Here is a 17,055-nt window from a genome sequence, read left to right as displayed (position 1 = left end):
TTATATAGATGCCTTTTTTTAAAAAAAAATATTTATATAGATAATAACATTTTTAAATAATATATTATAAAATTTTCTTATAGATAAAATAACATAAATTTAAAAAATTAATTTAAAATTATTAGATTTGAATAAGTTTTGTCGTAAAAATTAATCTCTTTTACTTAGCTTTAGCAACACAAAAATATTCATCTTCTTTGATCTTTTCTTGTGGTTTCTACTCAAACATTTCTTATATGTTGCAATAATAATACTCTTTGATGATGCCACGATAAGCACAAATGTAGAATTGCAACATCTCATCTTAACTAATTTTTCTAAGAATAAAACAATAGACAATAACACGAGGTAAAAAATGTTTAATTTGCACATTAATTAGGTCAAACCTTTTTTTTGAATTTTATTCAGATATTTTATTATTTATTTCCTTAACATACCCTTAGAGCCCCTTATTTTTTATATATATTTGTTCCAGGGGTAATACAACTATAGGAGATTTTGATTGCATGATCTTATTACTTGGGATCTTTGTCTGGTTGGAATCCCATGTAGGGAAAGATGGGGTCATCATCACATCCTCTTGCCTTATTGTCACAGTCTATAGATGTTGTTCCAGCAGCATCAACACATTGATGGACCTCTGCAAGATAAACATTTCCACTTCTATCTGGCTCACAAACTATGTCAACATTCACACCTAAAGCTTTCCTGAAAGCTTGTAGTATCCTACGTGTTGGATATGGATTTCCACTTGCAACAATACCTAACAATGATATTAAAATCAGACACCTTTATTTAGGATCATTATATTAATGTTCCTTAAATTAGGAGTGAAAATTTCAAGAAAGAACATTATATTAACATAGTAACTCATTCCTAACTGTCAAGGGGATACCAAAAACTCTAGCAATTATAATAAATAATGCAACCTCAAAACAACGTCACGTTTTATTTTGTTTCCCCTAACTTTTGTGTGTGAAACATGAACTTAAATTACTTATTTACCTGCATTTGTCAAGATTTTCTTGAGGTCATTTCTCTTTCTACTGTTGAGTGCATAAACAATATAGTCATCTGGCATCATACTATAGCATGAACCAAACTTTCTCCATTGGTCCCTCCATAATGACTTGCTCTCAATAAAATTATCAGTTCTCAGATCAGGCCAGTATTTGAGTAGGTCATTCTTGTTTATCTCCATCTGCATGTATACAATTTATTGAATTCTTCAGCTACACAAACTAATTTGAAGAGTCATGTTTAGATAAACTTCTTGATATATACACATGAAAAGAAAATAAAAATATGAAATGAATTAAATTTCTTTCGTTAAGTTAACACACTTGAGCTTTTACTAAAAACTCTTTCATTTAAAGAGTTTATAATAAATTTATTTAACTTATGAAATAAATTTAATTTATTTTACTTTCTTAGGGGAAAAGTAAACCAAATAAAATCTTAGTCTAATCAGATTTCAAGGACAATCTCCGCGAAGGAAACTTGAAAACAAAACACAAAAAAATGTATGGGAATGCAAGAGGTACTAACAGTGCTATTTGGCATATTAAATGGTGAGGGGCAATTTTGCAGATCAGGGCCTCCTCTTCTCATGGGATGAAGGTAGCTAATAGTAAAATATTGTGGCACTATTTCCCTGCAACCACCTTCATGTGTCAAGCAATAGGAATTAGGCCACCTTAAGGCTAGTTGTAAATAGTCGTATGGGTTGGCATTGAAATATTGTGCCTCACAGTTAAGAATTCCCAATAATAGGAAAACAAAAAGGAACTTGCTCTTCATCTTGTATTTTTATTTTTTTTTGCCTTTGGGAATCCCAGTAGTTTTTGGGTTGTGGTTGAAGACCAAATATCCAAGCCTTATATAGAAATCTTCACCCCTAGTGACTTAAAGTGGCATTACAACTGAAGGACACAAAAATAAAATTACTGGGACCTACATAAATTATAATACTGGTTTTTATTATAATTAATTTGTGCTTTTGTGACTCATACCATGACATTATCATATTAATTACTTACATAAGATAATCTTTTATAACTGCTACATTAGAGAATATAAATCCAGTTGTTATGTGAGTTTATTGAATGGATTTAATTATGTGGGTTTTATTATAAAAACGATCCTGGTTTTTTTAACGAGTCAGATTGATTAAACTTATTTGGTGATTAAAAATATGGTAATAAAACTTTGTTATTTTGGATTACACTTAGAGCAATATTTGAATTTTTTTCTCCAATTGTTAAATATGTCAGGAGAGATTAATGTTAGGAAAAAGTATTAATATTTGAATTCTTTTATTTGTACAATATTTTTGCATTATTTGTACAATAAAATGAGGAAACCAATTAAGTATTACTCAAGGTTGCTTTATATATAAAGTAGTATTCAAGGTTTCCACTGACCAACGTCATTAATCAACAATATTCAAAATACCAATCTATATTGATTGAACTTAGAGTTATAACTAAGATGGAACAAGCCACAAAAAAATATACTGTCGTTCAATAAAAAATTATTATTTGTGTGATTTTTAAAGTTATTATAGAAATTAATAAACTTATTATATATAATATTTTCTAACTGAATGACTGTAAAATATTTAAATCACCGGTGCATAGTTACATTCTTTTTCTCTAATAGAAAACATAATCACTTTTTTAATATAAATTGTAAATAGATAAAAAAAATCATAGGCCGTGTAAAATAAAGTATGCATTTTATAACACACACGGTCGTGTATTAAAACTTCGTAAATAGAGTTTGTTTCAAAACATATAGTCAAACATTTTCATTTATAACTTAATTTGTTTTTATCTTGCATCCTTTAAAAATTTAGGCTTCTGAACTATTTATAATATTAAGTTAAAAGATACAGTAATAGATTATTTGCTTATAATAATTTTAAAAGATATTACAGTTTAAAACCAAAATTAAACTCATAAATATATTAATAAACCAATAGAACGTAATACATGCAATTAGCAGATAATTAAATAGATCTCTTAAATATATGTTGATTAGAGTTTGATTTCTAATCTTGTAAAAAAAGGATTCTATATAGGAGCACAAAATGCACATGATTAAAGATTTTTATGTCTCAAAAGAATTAATATATAATTATCAAATTGAAAGATAACAAAAAATGTTTCCACTAAGCCAACAATTTATCCAATAAAATATTAAACCCTCTACCGGAACCATGTGATGCATGTCCAGTTTAGGTAGCCAGTTGCCTAGCTATAAGCAATCTTAATTCTTAATCAATCTACAATATAAACTGTATACTCACATGAATACTATTGGCTAATAGTTAGCTTGTATCTTTTAAGCACGTGACAGAAGAATGATTCCTAGATATATAACATCTGTAATGAGAGGAGTTGTCTCTTAACTAACGTACATTCTATTTTTTTGAGTAATTAATCTTATGACTTACACTGTGAACTATCTTATTTTTTGAAACGAAATAAAAACTTATAAGAAAAATGGAGATATGGTTAGTGAATAATTACTTGGATCTGAAGTTTCGAAAAACTAAAGACATTTTTCTGACTGAATCGAAAAACTAAAGATATATAAGATACAACTTGTAGTAAGGCACTAATACTGTACTACAAATTAAAAAAGGATGCAACTTGTAGTAATTAAGGCTCTAATACTGTACTATAAAAAGGATGCATTTTAAATATTTCACTTTTGCGCTTTAAATCATTAAATATGTGAATGATAAGATAGACTATCTAGAAACCTACTTTAGTAATTTCAAACCCCAAAATTATTTTATTTTCATTACTGGGGTACAAGAAAATCGCTAAAAAAATGAACTATTTTAATTATTATTTTTTAAAAGAATACCTTTTCTAGCGTTTTTTTAATTAGAAACCATTAAAAGAAAAGGGACTTTTTTTAGAGCAGATTTAGGTTATAAAAGCTTTTAAAACGTAATATTTAAATATTTCTGTTCAGTATTTCTCATTTATTTTCGTAAAAATTTCTAAGGTCCTCTTTATCAGCGATTTTGGAAAAATCACACTGATAATGAGGAACATTTTTTAGTGATTTTAATGAAAAATTTAAGAGGACCTTTTTTCTTAGAAACTTCAAATAAATATTACATTTTTATAATATATACAATTCATTTGTTTTTAGGTAATTTAGTTTTTGCATAAAAAAAAATAAAGTATATATGGTCAATTTTGCTACCTAAAATTGCCACTAATCACTTTAATCCTTAAAATTCACAAAATTAAAAAAATCCCTAAAATTATAATCTACTCATTTAGTTCTTCTATTAATTAAGATTTATTATCTTTAATGAAAGTGTTAACATGACATATTGATCATCGATGTGGCGTGTTGATTGATGACATGTCACACATGTGTCATATGAGTGTGAATGTGTGATCATATAAGTATGCCATTTGTCATGAATCTTGAAATTACAAAATGATGTCGATTAATTTAGTCCTTGAAATTTTAACACAATGTCAATTAGGGTGCTTTGATTTGCTAAAAAAAATAAGGAACTGGATAGTACAAAAATATTTGTCCAACGTTTGATTTAAAAAATGACTGATAGACAATATAAAATAAAGAATGATAGATTGAACAAATATCAAAAAACTTGTAATTCACTAAACATCAGTATAACATATTATCCAATGTCTAACAAAAGTAAAAATACAACACTATCCTTATTCACCTCCCTCCCTGCCTCCGTCACATCCTTCACCGTGGATTTCTCAGACCGCTCCTCCCTCTCCATTCTCGTTGTCTCCAATGCTTGCCTCGCCGCTGATGACCACCTTTCCCGCCACCACTTTTCCCTGACCGCCCTTGCCGACATCCTTTGCTGTCACGTTCTCCTCTAGTTCCTCTCCTGGTCCGACCTTCGCACCCCCCCCTCCTGCAAGCTCATCACCACGCTCTTTCAAACCACAAACCACTAATTGTGCCACCGACAACTTCGACTTCATGAACCTCACCCGCGACTCACAATTTGACATCATCTCGATCCGCTCCCATGCACCATACTCCCCCTCCATCGCCACCATCCTCTCCTTCATAAAAAAGTGCAACGACACCAGAAAATGACTGTGCATCGCCGTGCTGTGATAGATCATGTTGAACTTCCTCCTCGCCAATAGGGACACGTCGTCGGCGGTGCTAAGCTAGTTCTTCTGGCTCGTCATGAACCACTCCGGTACATAGACACATCAAACAATATATAACACAAAATTACTTATATTGTGCATTAACCACCAAACAATGTACAATACATAAAATTGTCTTGTGATTCAATTACTTATCCAATGTTATTCTATTTATCTTGTCTTTTTAGCAAATCAAATACACTCTTAATCTCTAAATTGTAATACAATTTCACTTAAATCTCAAAAATTATAACACAATGTCACTTTAGTCCCTAAAATAGACTTATATTAGAATAATCAAATTTCAATCTTTATTAATATACCTATCCTTTAGTGTCTATATATCTACTTACACTTCGTGCTGGTTTCTTTTAGGTTAAAAGAAGATATAATGGAGAAAAAAAAAATACTTCTTATTAATATACAAGAGAAACAGAATTGGTCGTTAATAACCCTAGAAAACATGAAATATGGACTTGGTCTTCAAATCCAATAGCTCTTCAAAGTCTTCATAAGTTTCTTCCAATACTTACTCATTTTAGAACCAAACTTTTAACATATTTTCGTAAGTTTTTGAGAAGTATACATTTGGAGAGTCCATTTCGAGGATTTTTATATTTGTCTTTCTTATTTGGAAAATATTTCCCCGTTTTTTTTAAAGGATTGGGACTTGATAATTTTTTACACAGCCACTTTCCAATGAACCTCAAAATTTCTATTTTACGAATTTTACTCAATGCCACCAACGGTGGTTCAATAAATACATTTACGAAAAGAATATATCTTATTAATAGACTTTACAATAACTTAGAGATATAAATGAAAATTAGAATTTAATATTTAATACATTAATTAAAAAGTGGTCAAACATTTCTTATATAAAAGAAACAGAAGTAGTATTATTCTAAATTATGATATTATATTTTTTAATACGTAATTAAGATATTATATAATTAGTCTGTCATAAAAAAAAGTCCTTTCAAAATGGTAAATATATTTCTTACGTGTAATTATGGAATAATAAATTGGAGATGGGATGCTTAAATTTAACTTAGTTTTTATTATTGTATTATCACGTGTGAGTGCGTGCACACACATATAAGATTCTATATATGTATAGAAATTATTGCAGTACAAAATTATTTAAAAATTAAAAATCTTTTAATTGAAATTTATTTTTACTTTGAGAACAAATAACTATTTGGATGACAAGATAAAATCATATTAGAGTTTCATTTTAAATTAAAAGAAAAGTAAAAAGTGATCTACTTTTTTTTATCCCTAAAATGATTTACTTTTAAGAATTATATTATTTACTTATATCAAAGAAAATCTAGTTCAATTAGTTAAATAATATGCATACATGAATCATATAAAGTCTTTGATATATTCTTCAATTGATTCCTACCAATTTTAATTGTTTACTTATATAATACTTTCAAATCTCAATGATGTTATACGTGGAATGCACGAAGGATGCCACTTCCACAATTATCTTATTTCTTTCTCAAAGTGCAACATTTTCCCTGTCGAAATAGGAAGTTGCCAAACTTTGCAAACGAAATAATGGTTCTCACTTCTTAATGCTATTCGTGATAAGCATTTCAACTAACATTGTAATAGAGAAAACCTTTTTGTGCATAGATCTTGTAAGATATTTATACAATTAATTTAGGCCATTCAAGAGATATTAAGAAGGAACCAAGTTGCATGTTGTTTAATGTCTTATATGAAAATATCTCAATAATATCTTAAGGTAATCAAGATTATGGCCAGCTTTCATCACTGCACCATCTACAAGTCTTAAGAAAAGCAGACCAAGTTGCTGATAGTGCGCGCTAAGTTTGATTTGTCCCTTCTTAGTTCAGTAGTTACAGTGTTGTGCTCTTTTCATCATGATTTCTAATCTATTTTGGTTGTGGGGGCTGACCCCGTCCATTCAGGAAACAAAAAGCTTGTATAGTATCATTTTTTTTTTAGTTAAAACTGTAATCAGTGGGTGATTAATAAAAGTTTTGTAAGCAAATGTGATTTAATACATCTACAAAATGGCAAATTAGTTTCTTCTATACTTACGGACTAATCAAATAATAAAATAACAAGGTATGTAAATACATTAATTAAATATTTATTCATTGGTGTTGCGAAAAAAAAATATTTTCTTAATTAATTATAAATTAAATCACACAAATCTCTCATGAAATATAATTTTTTGAATGTCAACAAATTAAAAATCTCTATAAATATGATTTTTAAAGTAATTATTAAAAAATCTCTCTCTCTCTCTCTATATATATTTATATATATATTATAATCGTATAATTGAATAATTATGTTAAAAAATTTATATTGTTCATGTATATAAATTAAATTCAGTCAGTATTTAATCTTTTAATAATATGAAAAATATGTCAAGTGAGAACATTAAAAGATTAACTACATCAATGTGAGCAAAGATGATATTGACTGTTTAATAATGGAATTTTGGTAATTTATATGATTTTTTAAAATTTTAATTTAGTCTTTTAAATTTAATTTTATACTTTAGTCACCAAATTGGTACAAGGAGATTCTACTACTCCCAATTCCACATAATAATTCAAATATATCCATTTAACATTATAGATGTTTTCTATTGATTTACTTCATGAATAACCTTTATTACTTAATTTGGTTCAGTATTTGCAGGCCAACCATCGTCTTGATTTGAACTAAAACTGAAATATGTGCCATACATATAATTAGAGTTGAATATGCGGGTAAGTATGCTCGTTTAAGCTCATACCCGTAAAACTTGTCCCGAGATGCTGACAACATAAACGGATTCTGTTTTAACCAGCCCACATCCACAAAAATATAAATTAAATGTTAAACAATTGTCAAAAAAATCAAATTATAAAGAATGACTAAAAATTAAATTAAAAATCCTTTTGTTATCATTTTATACAATTGAAATGGAGGAAGAATGACAAACATAATTGCTTATTTTTTACGTATTTTATATTTTTAACAAATTGCTTCTTCACTTTTGTACAAAGTATGGTAAATTGGAATTTTTTTCGGGAGAAGCCCACTGATTCGAGACAGAAATATTCCAGTAATTACCATAAATCTATCCCCCTGAGTTGTCATTCTTTTCTTAGACTATTTATTTTTACTAAACTAAACTACTGAAATTATTATTATTATTATTATTAAAATAAAGTATAAAAAGCCCGCAGCAGCCAAAAAATAAGTTCATTTAACCCACGGATTAAATGGATCTGGATAAAAAGCCCGTAATTCATATGATCTAAAAAAAATCAAAGTCCGTATATTGTGAGTTGTGGGTTACGCAAACGGCCTACATGCCCAAACCCAAAAGTGCGACTCCATGTATAATCCAATGAAGAAAGAAAGTAAATCCATTATGCCTGAAGTGTTTTTCAAGTACATTACCTGACCTTATTACATCCTTTAATTTATTATTAGGAATCTAAAACAAAATTTTTTTTATATTAAAGGCCAATCTATACTTTTTAAAAATATTAGAGATAAAAAGCAAAACTTTAAAATTTATCAAGAACACCAGTCAATAAAAGTTTATTCAACTATTGATCCATAAAATAACTATACCAAGAAGTAAAAAATAAACTATACCAAAATTTCTAAATTTAATTGTGTAAATCTTTTAGTGGGCTTTTAATTAGGTTGGACATGCTTCAAGTGGATGCTACTGATTGAACATAGGGTTTTTCTTCATGGACCAATCATTTTCTTGTACACCAGTATATTTTGGTATATTCCAACATTGTCCTTCCGTAAAGCTCATATGGATTATAAATTCATAATGTCTTATACATGATTAAACCTATGATTTTTTATTTACAAATCATGCTTGTAAAAAGATATATTATTAAATCAAAATTTATTATGTGAAACTTATATGTATATTAAATATACATTAGAAATTTTAGTATTATATATAACCACATTAATTATTTTATTTATTAATTCAATTGATTAGAGCGTTATACTAATAACACAAAAGTCACATGTTTAAATTTTACATGGACTATTAATTTTAAATCAATTACGGATTCACAATCCTATGGGTAATCCGTATGAACTTTATGAAATGACAATGTTAGAATTATCCAAAATCTGCTGGATGCACTGAGGAAAACCCTTAAACATATTCATACCATGATCCATATGTAGTGGATTGTGGGCTAAGGGATTGTAAAGTCGCCACCATGAAACGTGATGCATAGTTGATGTATATGTGTTAAGGAGATCCTACTACTTTTAAGGTCTAACCGACATAATAATTCAAATCTATCCATTTGTCGTTATAGATATAATGTCTGTTTGATTAAGCGTTGAAACTTACATTTAATGAAAAATACATGCTCCAACACACAAAAGTTAAAACAATGTGAGAATTTTTTTTTCAACGCCAATACAACTGGTTCGAAAACACACTCATCGTTTTTTAGCTGTTTACTTCATGAATCTCCTTTATTATACTTTGGTTTACTTCAACAGCAAATTATGCCTTCAACAAAGTGTCACTCCTCATTCAGAAAATCGTGCTCCATAATCAAAGATTATGCCTCATTCTTCAAATGCATGGCTTCGCATTGAAGCAAAAGCATGCATGCATTTGAAACTTTGATATGTACAGAAACTGTACATTTGAACCGGTTAACTAAAAACAATATCTACACATCTAATCACTTTCAGCAGTGTGTCTCTTCTCAAAGGAAAACTCTGATGAACTAACTCTGATATCAAGTTGAGAGCTAATAGGCAATTCTGGTGCTGAGCTTGAGCCTGGCTCAAAAACTTGCATCTGGGTTTCTTCAGCAGCTACTGCATGGTGGCTTGGGGAAGGTGAGCCTTCAACATCCCACTGTTCATTTTCATAGTTGGATGTTCTTGGAGAGGTTTGTGCACTCTCACTTCTTCCAGCAAGGTGTCTGTGTAGCAGATGAATTGGAGACATACCATATTGAGGGGTTGATGGCCTGCTTGAGAATGGAGTGGTGTGCTTACTGTTTTTGACATGCTTCTTGGCAGTGTTGTGCCAGTTCTTCAGTGCTGATGCCACTCTCTGATTGAAGATGGTGGGCTTCATGGTTGAACCCATCTGCAAAAACAAAATAAAATCAGTGGTTGATTATATAGTTTGGTAAAAGAAAAAAGACTGAAATATGTTTTTAGTCCCTCATATTTAAAGTTTGTCTTTTTAATCCTCAAATTAAAATTTACATTTTCTAGTCATTCAACTTTGCAAAATGTTTTTTTATTATTCCTAATTCGTGGTGCTTTTTTACCACAGTAAGGATTGAAAAAAACATTTCATGAGTTTGAGAGAGTAAAAAATTACAAATTTTAATTTGAAGGACTAAAAATGAGAGATCCCAAAATTTGAGAGACTAAAACATATTTAACCCAACAACAAATATATATATATATATATGCTTGTATGGATAAGTGGACCTGTGTGACTAGAGCATATAGAGGCAAGGTCACATAGCTGCACAGAAATTGTATCACAACCCTGCAAATTAAAATTGCCACTTAATTGTTAGTTATATATATAATAAACTAATTAATGGTTGTTTTATATATATAGGAAGATGCACTTTTTATAACAGAAATGAACTTACCCCATTACAAGTCTTATGACAATGTCTTCTGTTGTTTCGTGGAAGCAGGAGTTTATGGAGAATTCATACTGAAACAGAAATTATGAAGTTAGGAAAAATCTTACAGTTTTGCATAAAAGTGGTTCACCATAATGTTAAGCATTGCGAAAATTTTCTTCAATGTTGTAGCAATAACCAATATAATCTAGTAAGGCACAAATTGTTAAAGAAAAACTTTATCAAGATGGATAAACTTACAGTACTCCAAGAGAAAAACGCCAGTTGAAAAGCATTCTGCAACAAAGAAGCAACCATAAGTTATTTTCTGAGCACAAGAATTCCTTAAATGACAGAATCTAAGAAAAAGAAATAGTGATGTTACCTGAAATAGCACAAGATGAATCAAAAATAGAAGGAGACCAGGACGGTTGAACCAGAACAGATCATCACCTGGCACAACCACAGGTGCACCTTTGACAACTTCTCCTCTGTCTGTAATCTTCAGTCCCATCTTTGTTATGATCATTTGTAACTTAGCACCCACTAATAAGATTATCTGTTAAATTTACATTAAATATAACAATGAGTTATTTATACACTTACATGAAGAAGGGAAATATAGACAAGCATCATAAACAGAATGAGTATTAGTCTGTGCTTACAAATAATGGGATAAATGGAAGCCAATAATAGGAATACCACCCTGTCCACACAGAACAAAAATTTTAAACTAAGATCAGTAGGATAAATTGGAAGTTTGGGACATTTTAGAATTTATATTTTCTGCACAAATAAGTTGCATGATATTGCTGGTGCACAAAAGTAGAAGAGCACATAGTTAATTACGTTCAACAGTTCAAAATTAATTCTACTAAAATCATTTATACTCAACTTTGAAACAAACAGAACCTAAATTGATAAATGATTGCCAAAATTATAAAGATTAAATTTGCTTCTTTGTAACATTGGGGACCAAATTGAGTGATGCGGGCAATTTAATAGACTAAATTAAATTACATTATTAAAAAATTTGAATACTGCGTACCATGTGTATTAGTCAGCAGGAATAGCACCGCAAAGAACCATATGATTGGGCTGCAAGTTACAAAACGATTGAGCTTAAATTGATAATTGATAGTTAAGTAAATGAAAGCAAAAATTAATATATTTTTTTTATTCATAGGAATGAAGGAACTGGTATCATGGAGTTTACAAAAACTCCGCAAATTAATGTAACAGAACATATCCATACCTTATTCCCACTACTACTTTAAAATCCTCCTCAAGTGATCTTTCGATGTACTTCTGGAAATCAAATCTTGCATCACTTCCCGGTGCCAAATGCGCCTAAAATCACAACAAGTATCTTAGTCTTTCCATTTTGAAATGCCCAAAAACAAAAAAAGTGTCGAAATTAGGAACTTTTTAAATCATAACTCACCGTGATGAATCCATGTCGTAATGTTAAATAGTCAACTTTGTTCACAGATCCAAAGAATTGTCGGAAGAAGCTAACCTGATTCGAGCAGCGTACAAAGATATTAGTTAGAAACTTGGAAATTAACTTATTCACACGTCACAAACTAATCACACTAATTAATTAAACACTTGAAATTCAAAATTTGGTTAATGGCGTATTAGTCTCCTTGTGAGAAATTAATAACTCAATTGAGGAATTTTAGCATATTTTATTCATGTTTAATAAACGTGACCTTACTATGGATAAGGAAATTGTTGACTGACTCCAAGAGTTCAAGTGCCTTCGTCCAAACGTTGTGTCCCTTGCAAACCTGAACCTCTCAGGATCTGCAATATGTATACATTTATAAACGGCACAATCAGAAACGGACCATATAACTATATATAAAAAAATAAAGAATAAAAGAGAGATGGACCATATAAAATGGCCGAAAAAGCAAAAAAAGAGACCGATTCTATGGAACCAACCAACAATGGCTACTATTTTCTTACTACTTCTCTCTATAGATAGTGAGTTCCATTATATATCTTGCAGTAAAATCTTAAATTTTAAACTTTTAGTCTTTAATATAAAATTATTAGAGTAAATAGTACATGTAGTAGTGGTGTAAAGAAATTATTATCTACGATAATTTTTATAATAATTATCATAAAAAATTCCAAAAAAAAACAGTGTAAGTCATGATTTACATTTAACAAAAATGTAGTTTCATGTCAAAAACACAAATTTAGTTTCGTTATCGAATTAATATATGCAGATTTTTCCACACGTTATTATCGGTACCTTTAATATCTTGACTATTGATAGCAGCATTTTGTTTTTTTTTAGAAATTGATAGCAGTAATTTATACTTATCTTGCTACTACATTTTCATCACTATAAGTCATTGTATCAAGTATTATGATATTTTAAAAATTATCAACATAAAAATTACACATTATAAAAAATGAAAGTATTATTATAAAAATATTTATAACACACTTTTAATTTTAATTTATATTAAATTTATTGTTTGGTGTATTTTAACTTTTAAGTAATTAAGTTCCACTAAATAAATAAAAAATCCAAATTATTCTGTAAAATTGACCTGCTAACGAATAATGTACTATAATTAAAAATAGTGTTTTTGTTTCTCATCCAAAACAAACGCATGACTCAGTGTTCCACCTAAAAGTCATATCAAACCTGTAAGAAAGTCAACCTCCATGCTATCACGTATATCAAGCCAATTAATATATATATATATATATATATATATATATATATATATATATATATATATATATATATATATATATGGTTGAAATCTTGGCATAGAAAATACGATATCATTGGCTTTATCTGGCACCTAGCTAACAAATGAGTAACACAAAATTGATTTAACTCAGGCAAGAAATTATGAAGTCTTACCGTTATAAAATTGATATTCGATAGTCTTGGTTTCATTTTCCCATGCCCTCCACTTTCTCATCTGCATCCATTGAACCAAACAATGAATTAATTCACACAGAGAGCAACAAAGAAAAATCCCGCACACAAGTTCTGAAACTATATATAGCCTTTGTTTGGAGCATCTTTGAAGTCAAAATCAGGGGGAGGACTGAGTGAGGAGTACCTTAGTTCTTCCCAAAGTCAGTGTTACAATGCATTGCAGGATATGAAAAATGGCTAGCACAAAGATGAATATATGGAGCTGGTGAATCCCATATGCTGAAACAAAAGCAACTTTTCCCTGTAAATGCAAAATCACCCATCGATCAAAACCATCTACAATAATCAACTAATATATATATATATATATATATATATATATATATATATATATATATATATATATATATATATATATATATATATATAAAAGACTGGCCAAAATTTAAAATATATAAAAAATTATGGATGTTATTTTTAAGTGTGAATCATTTTAATAATATTATTCTAATAGTATTTCTCTCAACATATGTATAACACCTTGATGTTTTAAATTATATCTTTAATCTCATTTTTATACTCTAAGGGTATAAACACTTGTTAGACATTTTTTTCTTGTATCTCATACCATATAAATTATTATATTATAACATTTTTTTATATATATTTCTTTCACTCTTTTGGATATACACAAGAAATTATTAAATAGTTTAAGAGTATTTTATATTTATGAACTCAATCAATCTCTAAGTAATATGTATTCAAATTTTAATTTATAATAACACTTAATTATATTGTATATGAAAATTAGTCACAATCATGATAACATGCATACCACCTAATAATTTTTAGAGTTAATTAAATTTTTAGTCCTCAAACTTTAGGAATTTTTAATTTTTTATCCTTAAACTATTTTTTAAAAATATTTAATCCTTAAATAATTTTTCATTATTATAAATAGTTCCTATAGTTAATAATTCATGTTAAGTATTGAGTTGTCTATAATCACAAATATTTCTTTTACATTTTAATAATATAATATTTTAATTATTTACTTAAATATAATAAAACTTGTGTGTCATGTATGTAACATATAAGCGATATTTAATCTTTCTTGTTTCATGATACTTTATCATTTAACAAATGACACTAACAACAAAGACTATTTTAAACAATAATAAATTCTTTAAGAACCAAATTTAAAAAAAAAATTTAGAAACCAAAAATTTAAAATCACATCTTTGAGAATAAAAACTTAATTAATCCTAATTTTTAAGCAGGTTGACAAAATATTTTTGTTATCTTCGGAAGCCTGTTATAGACAATTTGTTCTTCTTTCTTTCAAAGTTTCAATGGAACAAAAAGCCACAAATTATGAAGATGCTCTACTTGCCTTTTCATCGCACTTGTCGTATCCTTTTGTAGCAAGAACACGCCTTGGTACGAGGTCATAAAATTGTAGGAGTTTCCTAGAATTGATCTGAAAGTCTTCAGATTCATCCTCGGATTGAGATGTTTTTGGGGCCTTTGGGTTGGCACATGGATGCCAAGTGGATGCAACATTTTTTGATACGCATATCTTAGAAATTTCATCTTGCAACACAGTTAGGAGCAAGGATAGGAATCCTAGCAGCAAAAGCTCTGAACAGAAAAATGTCAAAGAAATTTGTTTCTAATTAGAAACTCAAATTCAGCATCAACTATAACAAGAATTCAACCATGAATTATAGAAGAGCAAAAGTACCTCCTTTCACCTTTTCCAAGGCTTCAAAAAGAGCATTTTTGTGTTTCTTTTTGAACCACTGCAATAATTAGAAGTAGCAAATTACACCCCAAGAGGTCAGGGTTGAACAGAACAAGGTACAAGGCAGATATTAGAAATATCAATATTGAATATCACAAAAAAGATAGAATAACGCAAAGGTTTTAAAATAAAGGGTCTGCGATCACGATTTCGGCCACGACATTAAAGTTTTTGGAGTTTCTGTTGCATTGTTCGCAATTTCCTAAAATAGAAGAATCGCAACAAAACCGCCATGGCATCACCACTATTTAAAACCTTGAATAACACTAGATATATTGATGATTATTCATATTATACTAAATGATGGTTAACTGCATAAGAACTTTATTATACTTTATGGTTAACAAATAACAGCATTAATAAGCATATCTTTTGAGTAAAACATAAACCCCCCAGCCTAGTTTAATTACCTTTCCAATACCATGAATAATATGTTCTATGACGATTGAAACAGCGAGCAGCACAAAACACACAACCGCAACAGCCCATGTTGGTGTTTCCTCCAGAGTTCGTTCATAAACTTGGGTTTTCTCAGCCATGTCTAACTATTATTCTCAACCGTTGCCAAGACTAAAAAAACAGCTTAATCGAAGATTCGGAAGATTTTTGTGTAGCTATAGTATAGAAAGGGGACTATGCTTTATCCAAAAAATTTGGAGATTTCTATGAAATAAAATGAAGGGGGGTGCTTGCACTTTATGGATTGGTTAATATATATACGAGAGCATGTAATAATGAAAGAGATAAGCGTGTTGGAGTATCAACGTTAGACATGTTCAAAGGTGGTGATTAGTCAAATAAAGAGAGCAGATCAGAAGGGTGACGCAAAGTTGCAGAGTATCCACACTGCTTATACCAACACGGGTCAACAGTTTATTTAAATGTTAGAAGAAAATGGAGATAGATCAATTCTAAGAAAATTAAACAATGTTATATTCGTGTATTTACACAAGTTTTTTTTTTTTGTCTTCTATATATATATATATATATATATATATATATATATATATATTATATTAAATCACATTATCTACTACACGTTTCTATTCCTTTGTACAAGATAAAAAAATAACAATAAATATTTGAGTTGCAAGTATAATAATACCAAATTTATTAAAATATTTTTTTAATATTAATTATCTTAATATAATTTATATTATTATTATATTTTATGAAGATTCAAAATATAAAGTACATATAAGTAAGCTAACTAACCAATAGTGTAAATTTGAAATATATAATTTAAGATTGTTGTAACCAGTAAATAATATAAATTTAAAATATGATAAGATAAGGTTGTAGTAGTTAATCGATATGAATTCAAAATACATGACTTGACTTGATGATGGTTATTGCAGCTAAACAGATAATGAGATAATGGCTTAGAAACAAAAGAGGTGAGATATGGATGTCTTTTAAATACTCTGTGCTGAGATAGAAAAAACTGTTACATGTTTCTGAGCAATAAAAAATTGAATTTTTCTCCCTTTCTCTGGTTAATTTGTGCTCTTCCAAGAGTTTTTTTTAACTCAA

The 17,055-nt window shown here is 28.9% G+C and overlaps 2 protein-coding genes across 2 annotated transcripts; both read right to left on the bottom strand.

Moving 5' to 3' along the window:
* Positions 1 to 375: 375 nt before the first annotated feature.
* LOC114382793 (ribonuclease S-2-like) lies at positions 376 to 1,862 on the bottom strand. Its single transcript, XM_028342411.1, has 3 exons — positions 1,549 to 1,862; positions 1,006 to 1,201; positions 376 to 763 (listed from the first exon to the last, which is right to left on the bottom strand). Exons 1-3 carry the CDS (start codon positions 1,798 to 1,800, stop codon positions 516 to 518), a joined length of 696 nt encoding a protein of 231 aa, XP_028198212.1. The 5' UTR covers positions 1,801 to 1,862; the 3' UTR covers positions 376 to 515.
* Positions 1,863 to 9,459: 7,597 nt separating this feature from the next.
* LOC114382783 (MLO-like protein 12) lies at positions 9,460 to 16,285 on the bottom strand. The gene is made up of 15 exons (XM_028342400.1): positions 15,933 to 16,285; positions 15,463 to 15,520; positions 15,112 to 15,359; positions 13,903 to 14,019; positions 13,698 to 13,758; positions 12,525 to 12,613; positions 12,249 to 12,323; positions 12,060 to 12,154; positions 11,853 to 11,902; positions 11,470 to 11,510; positions 11,190 to 11,363; positions 11,066 to 11,101; positions 10,829 to 10,896; positions 10,659 to 10,719; positions 9,460 to 10,305 (listed from the first exon to the last, which is right to left on the bottom strand). The coding sequence occupies exons 1-15, from the start codon at positions 16,059 to 16,061 to the stop codon at positions 9,886 to 9,888; spliced, it is 1,722 nt and encodes a 573-aa protein (XP_028198201.1). The 5' UTR covers positions 16,062 to 16,285; the 3' UTR covers positions 9,460 to 9,885.
* Positions 16,286 to 17,055: the final 770 nt, after the last annotated feature.

The sequence above is a fragment of the Glycine soja genome, chromosome 2, assembly GCF_004193775.1.
Source record: "Glycine soja cultivar W05 chromosome 2, ASM419377v2, whole genome shotgun sequence".
Taxonomy (NCBI): Eukaryota; Viridiplantae; Streptophyta; class Magnoliopsida; order Fabales; family Fabaceae; genus Glycine; species Glycine soja.
Note: the sequence above shows the minus strand (reverse complement) of the source record. Positions and strands in the feature narration are given on the sequence as shown.

Bases quoted from the DNA above. Each gene is read 5' to 3' on its own strand.
- LOC114382793 (XM_028342411.1), bottom strand. From the start codon at position 1,800: ATGAAGAGCAAGTTCCTTTTTGTTTTCCTATTATTGGGAATTCTTAAC. The intron at 1,202-1,548 runs GTTAGTACCTCT...GTATACATGCAG, and splicing joins TTAATATGCCAAATAGCACT to ATGGAGATAAACAAGAATGA. The intron at 764-1,005 runs GTAAATAAGTAA...TATCATTGTTAG, and splicing joins GAAAATCTTGACAAATGCAG to GTATTGTTGCAAGTGGAAAT.
- LOC114382783 (XM_028342400.1), bottom strand. From the start codon at position 16,061: ATGGCTGAGAAAACCCAAGTTTATGAACGAACTCTGGAGGAAACACCA. The intron at 15,360-15,462 runs GTACTTTTGCTC...TTTTCTGTTCAG, and splicing joins CTTGGAAAAGGTGAAAGGAG to AGCTTTTGCTGCTAGGATTC. The intron at 10,897-11,065 runs GTAAGTTTATCC...TTTCTGTTTCAG, and splicing joins CGTTTTTCTCTTGGAGTACT to TATGAATTCTCCATAAACTC.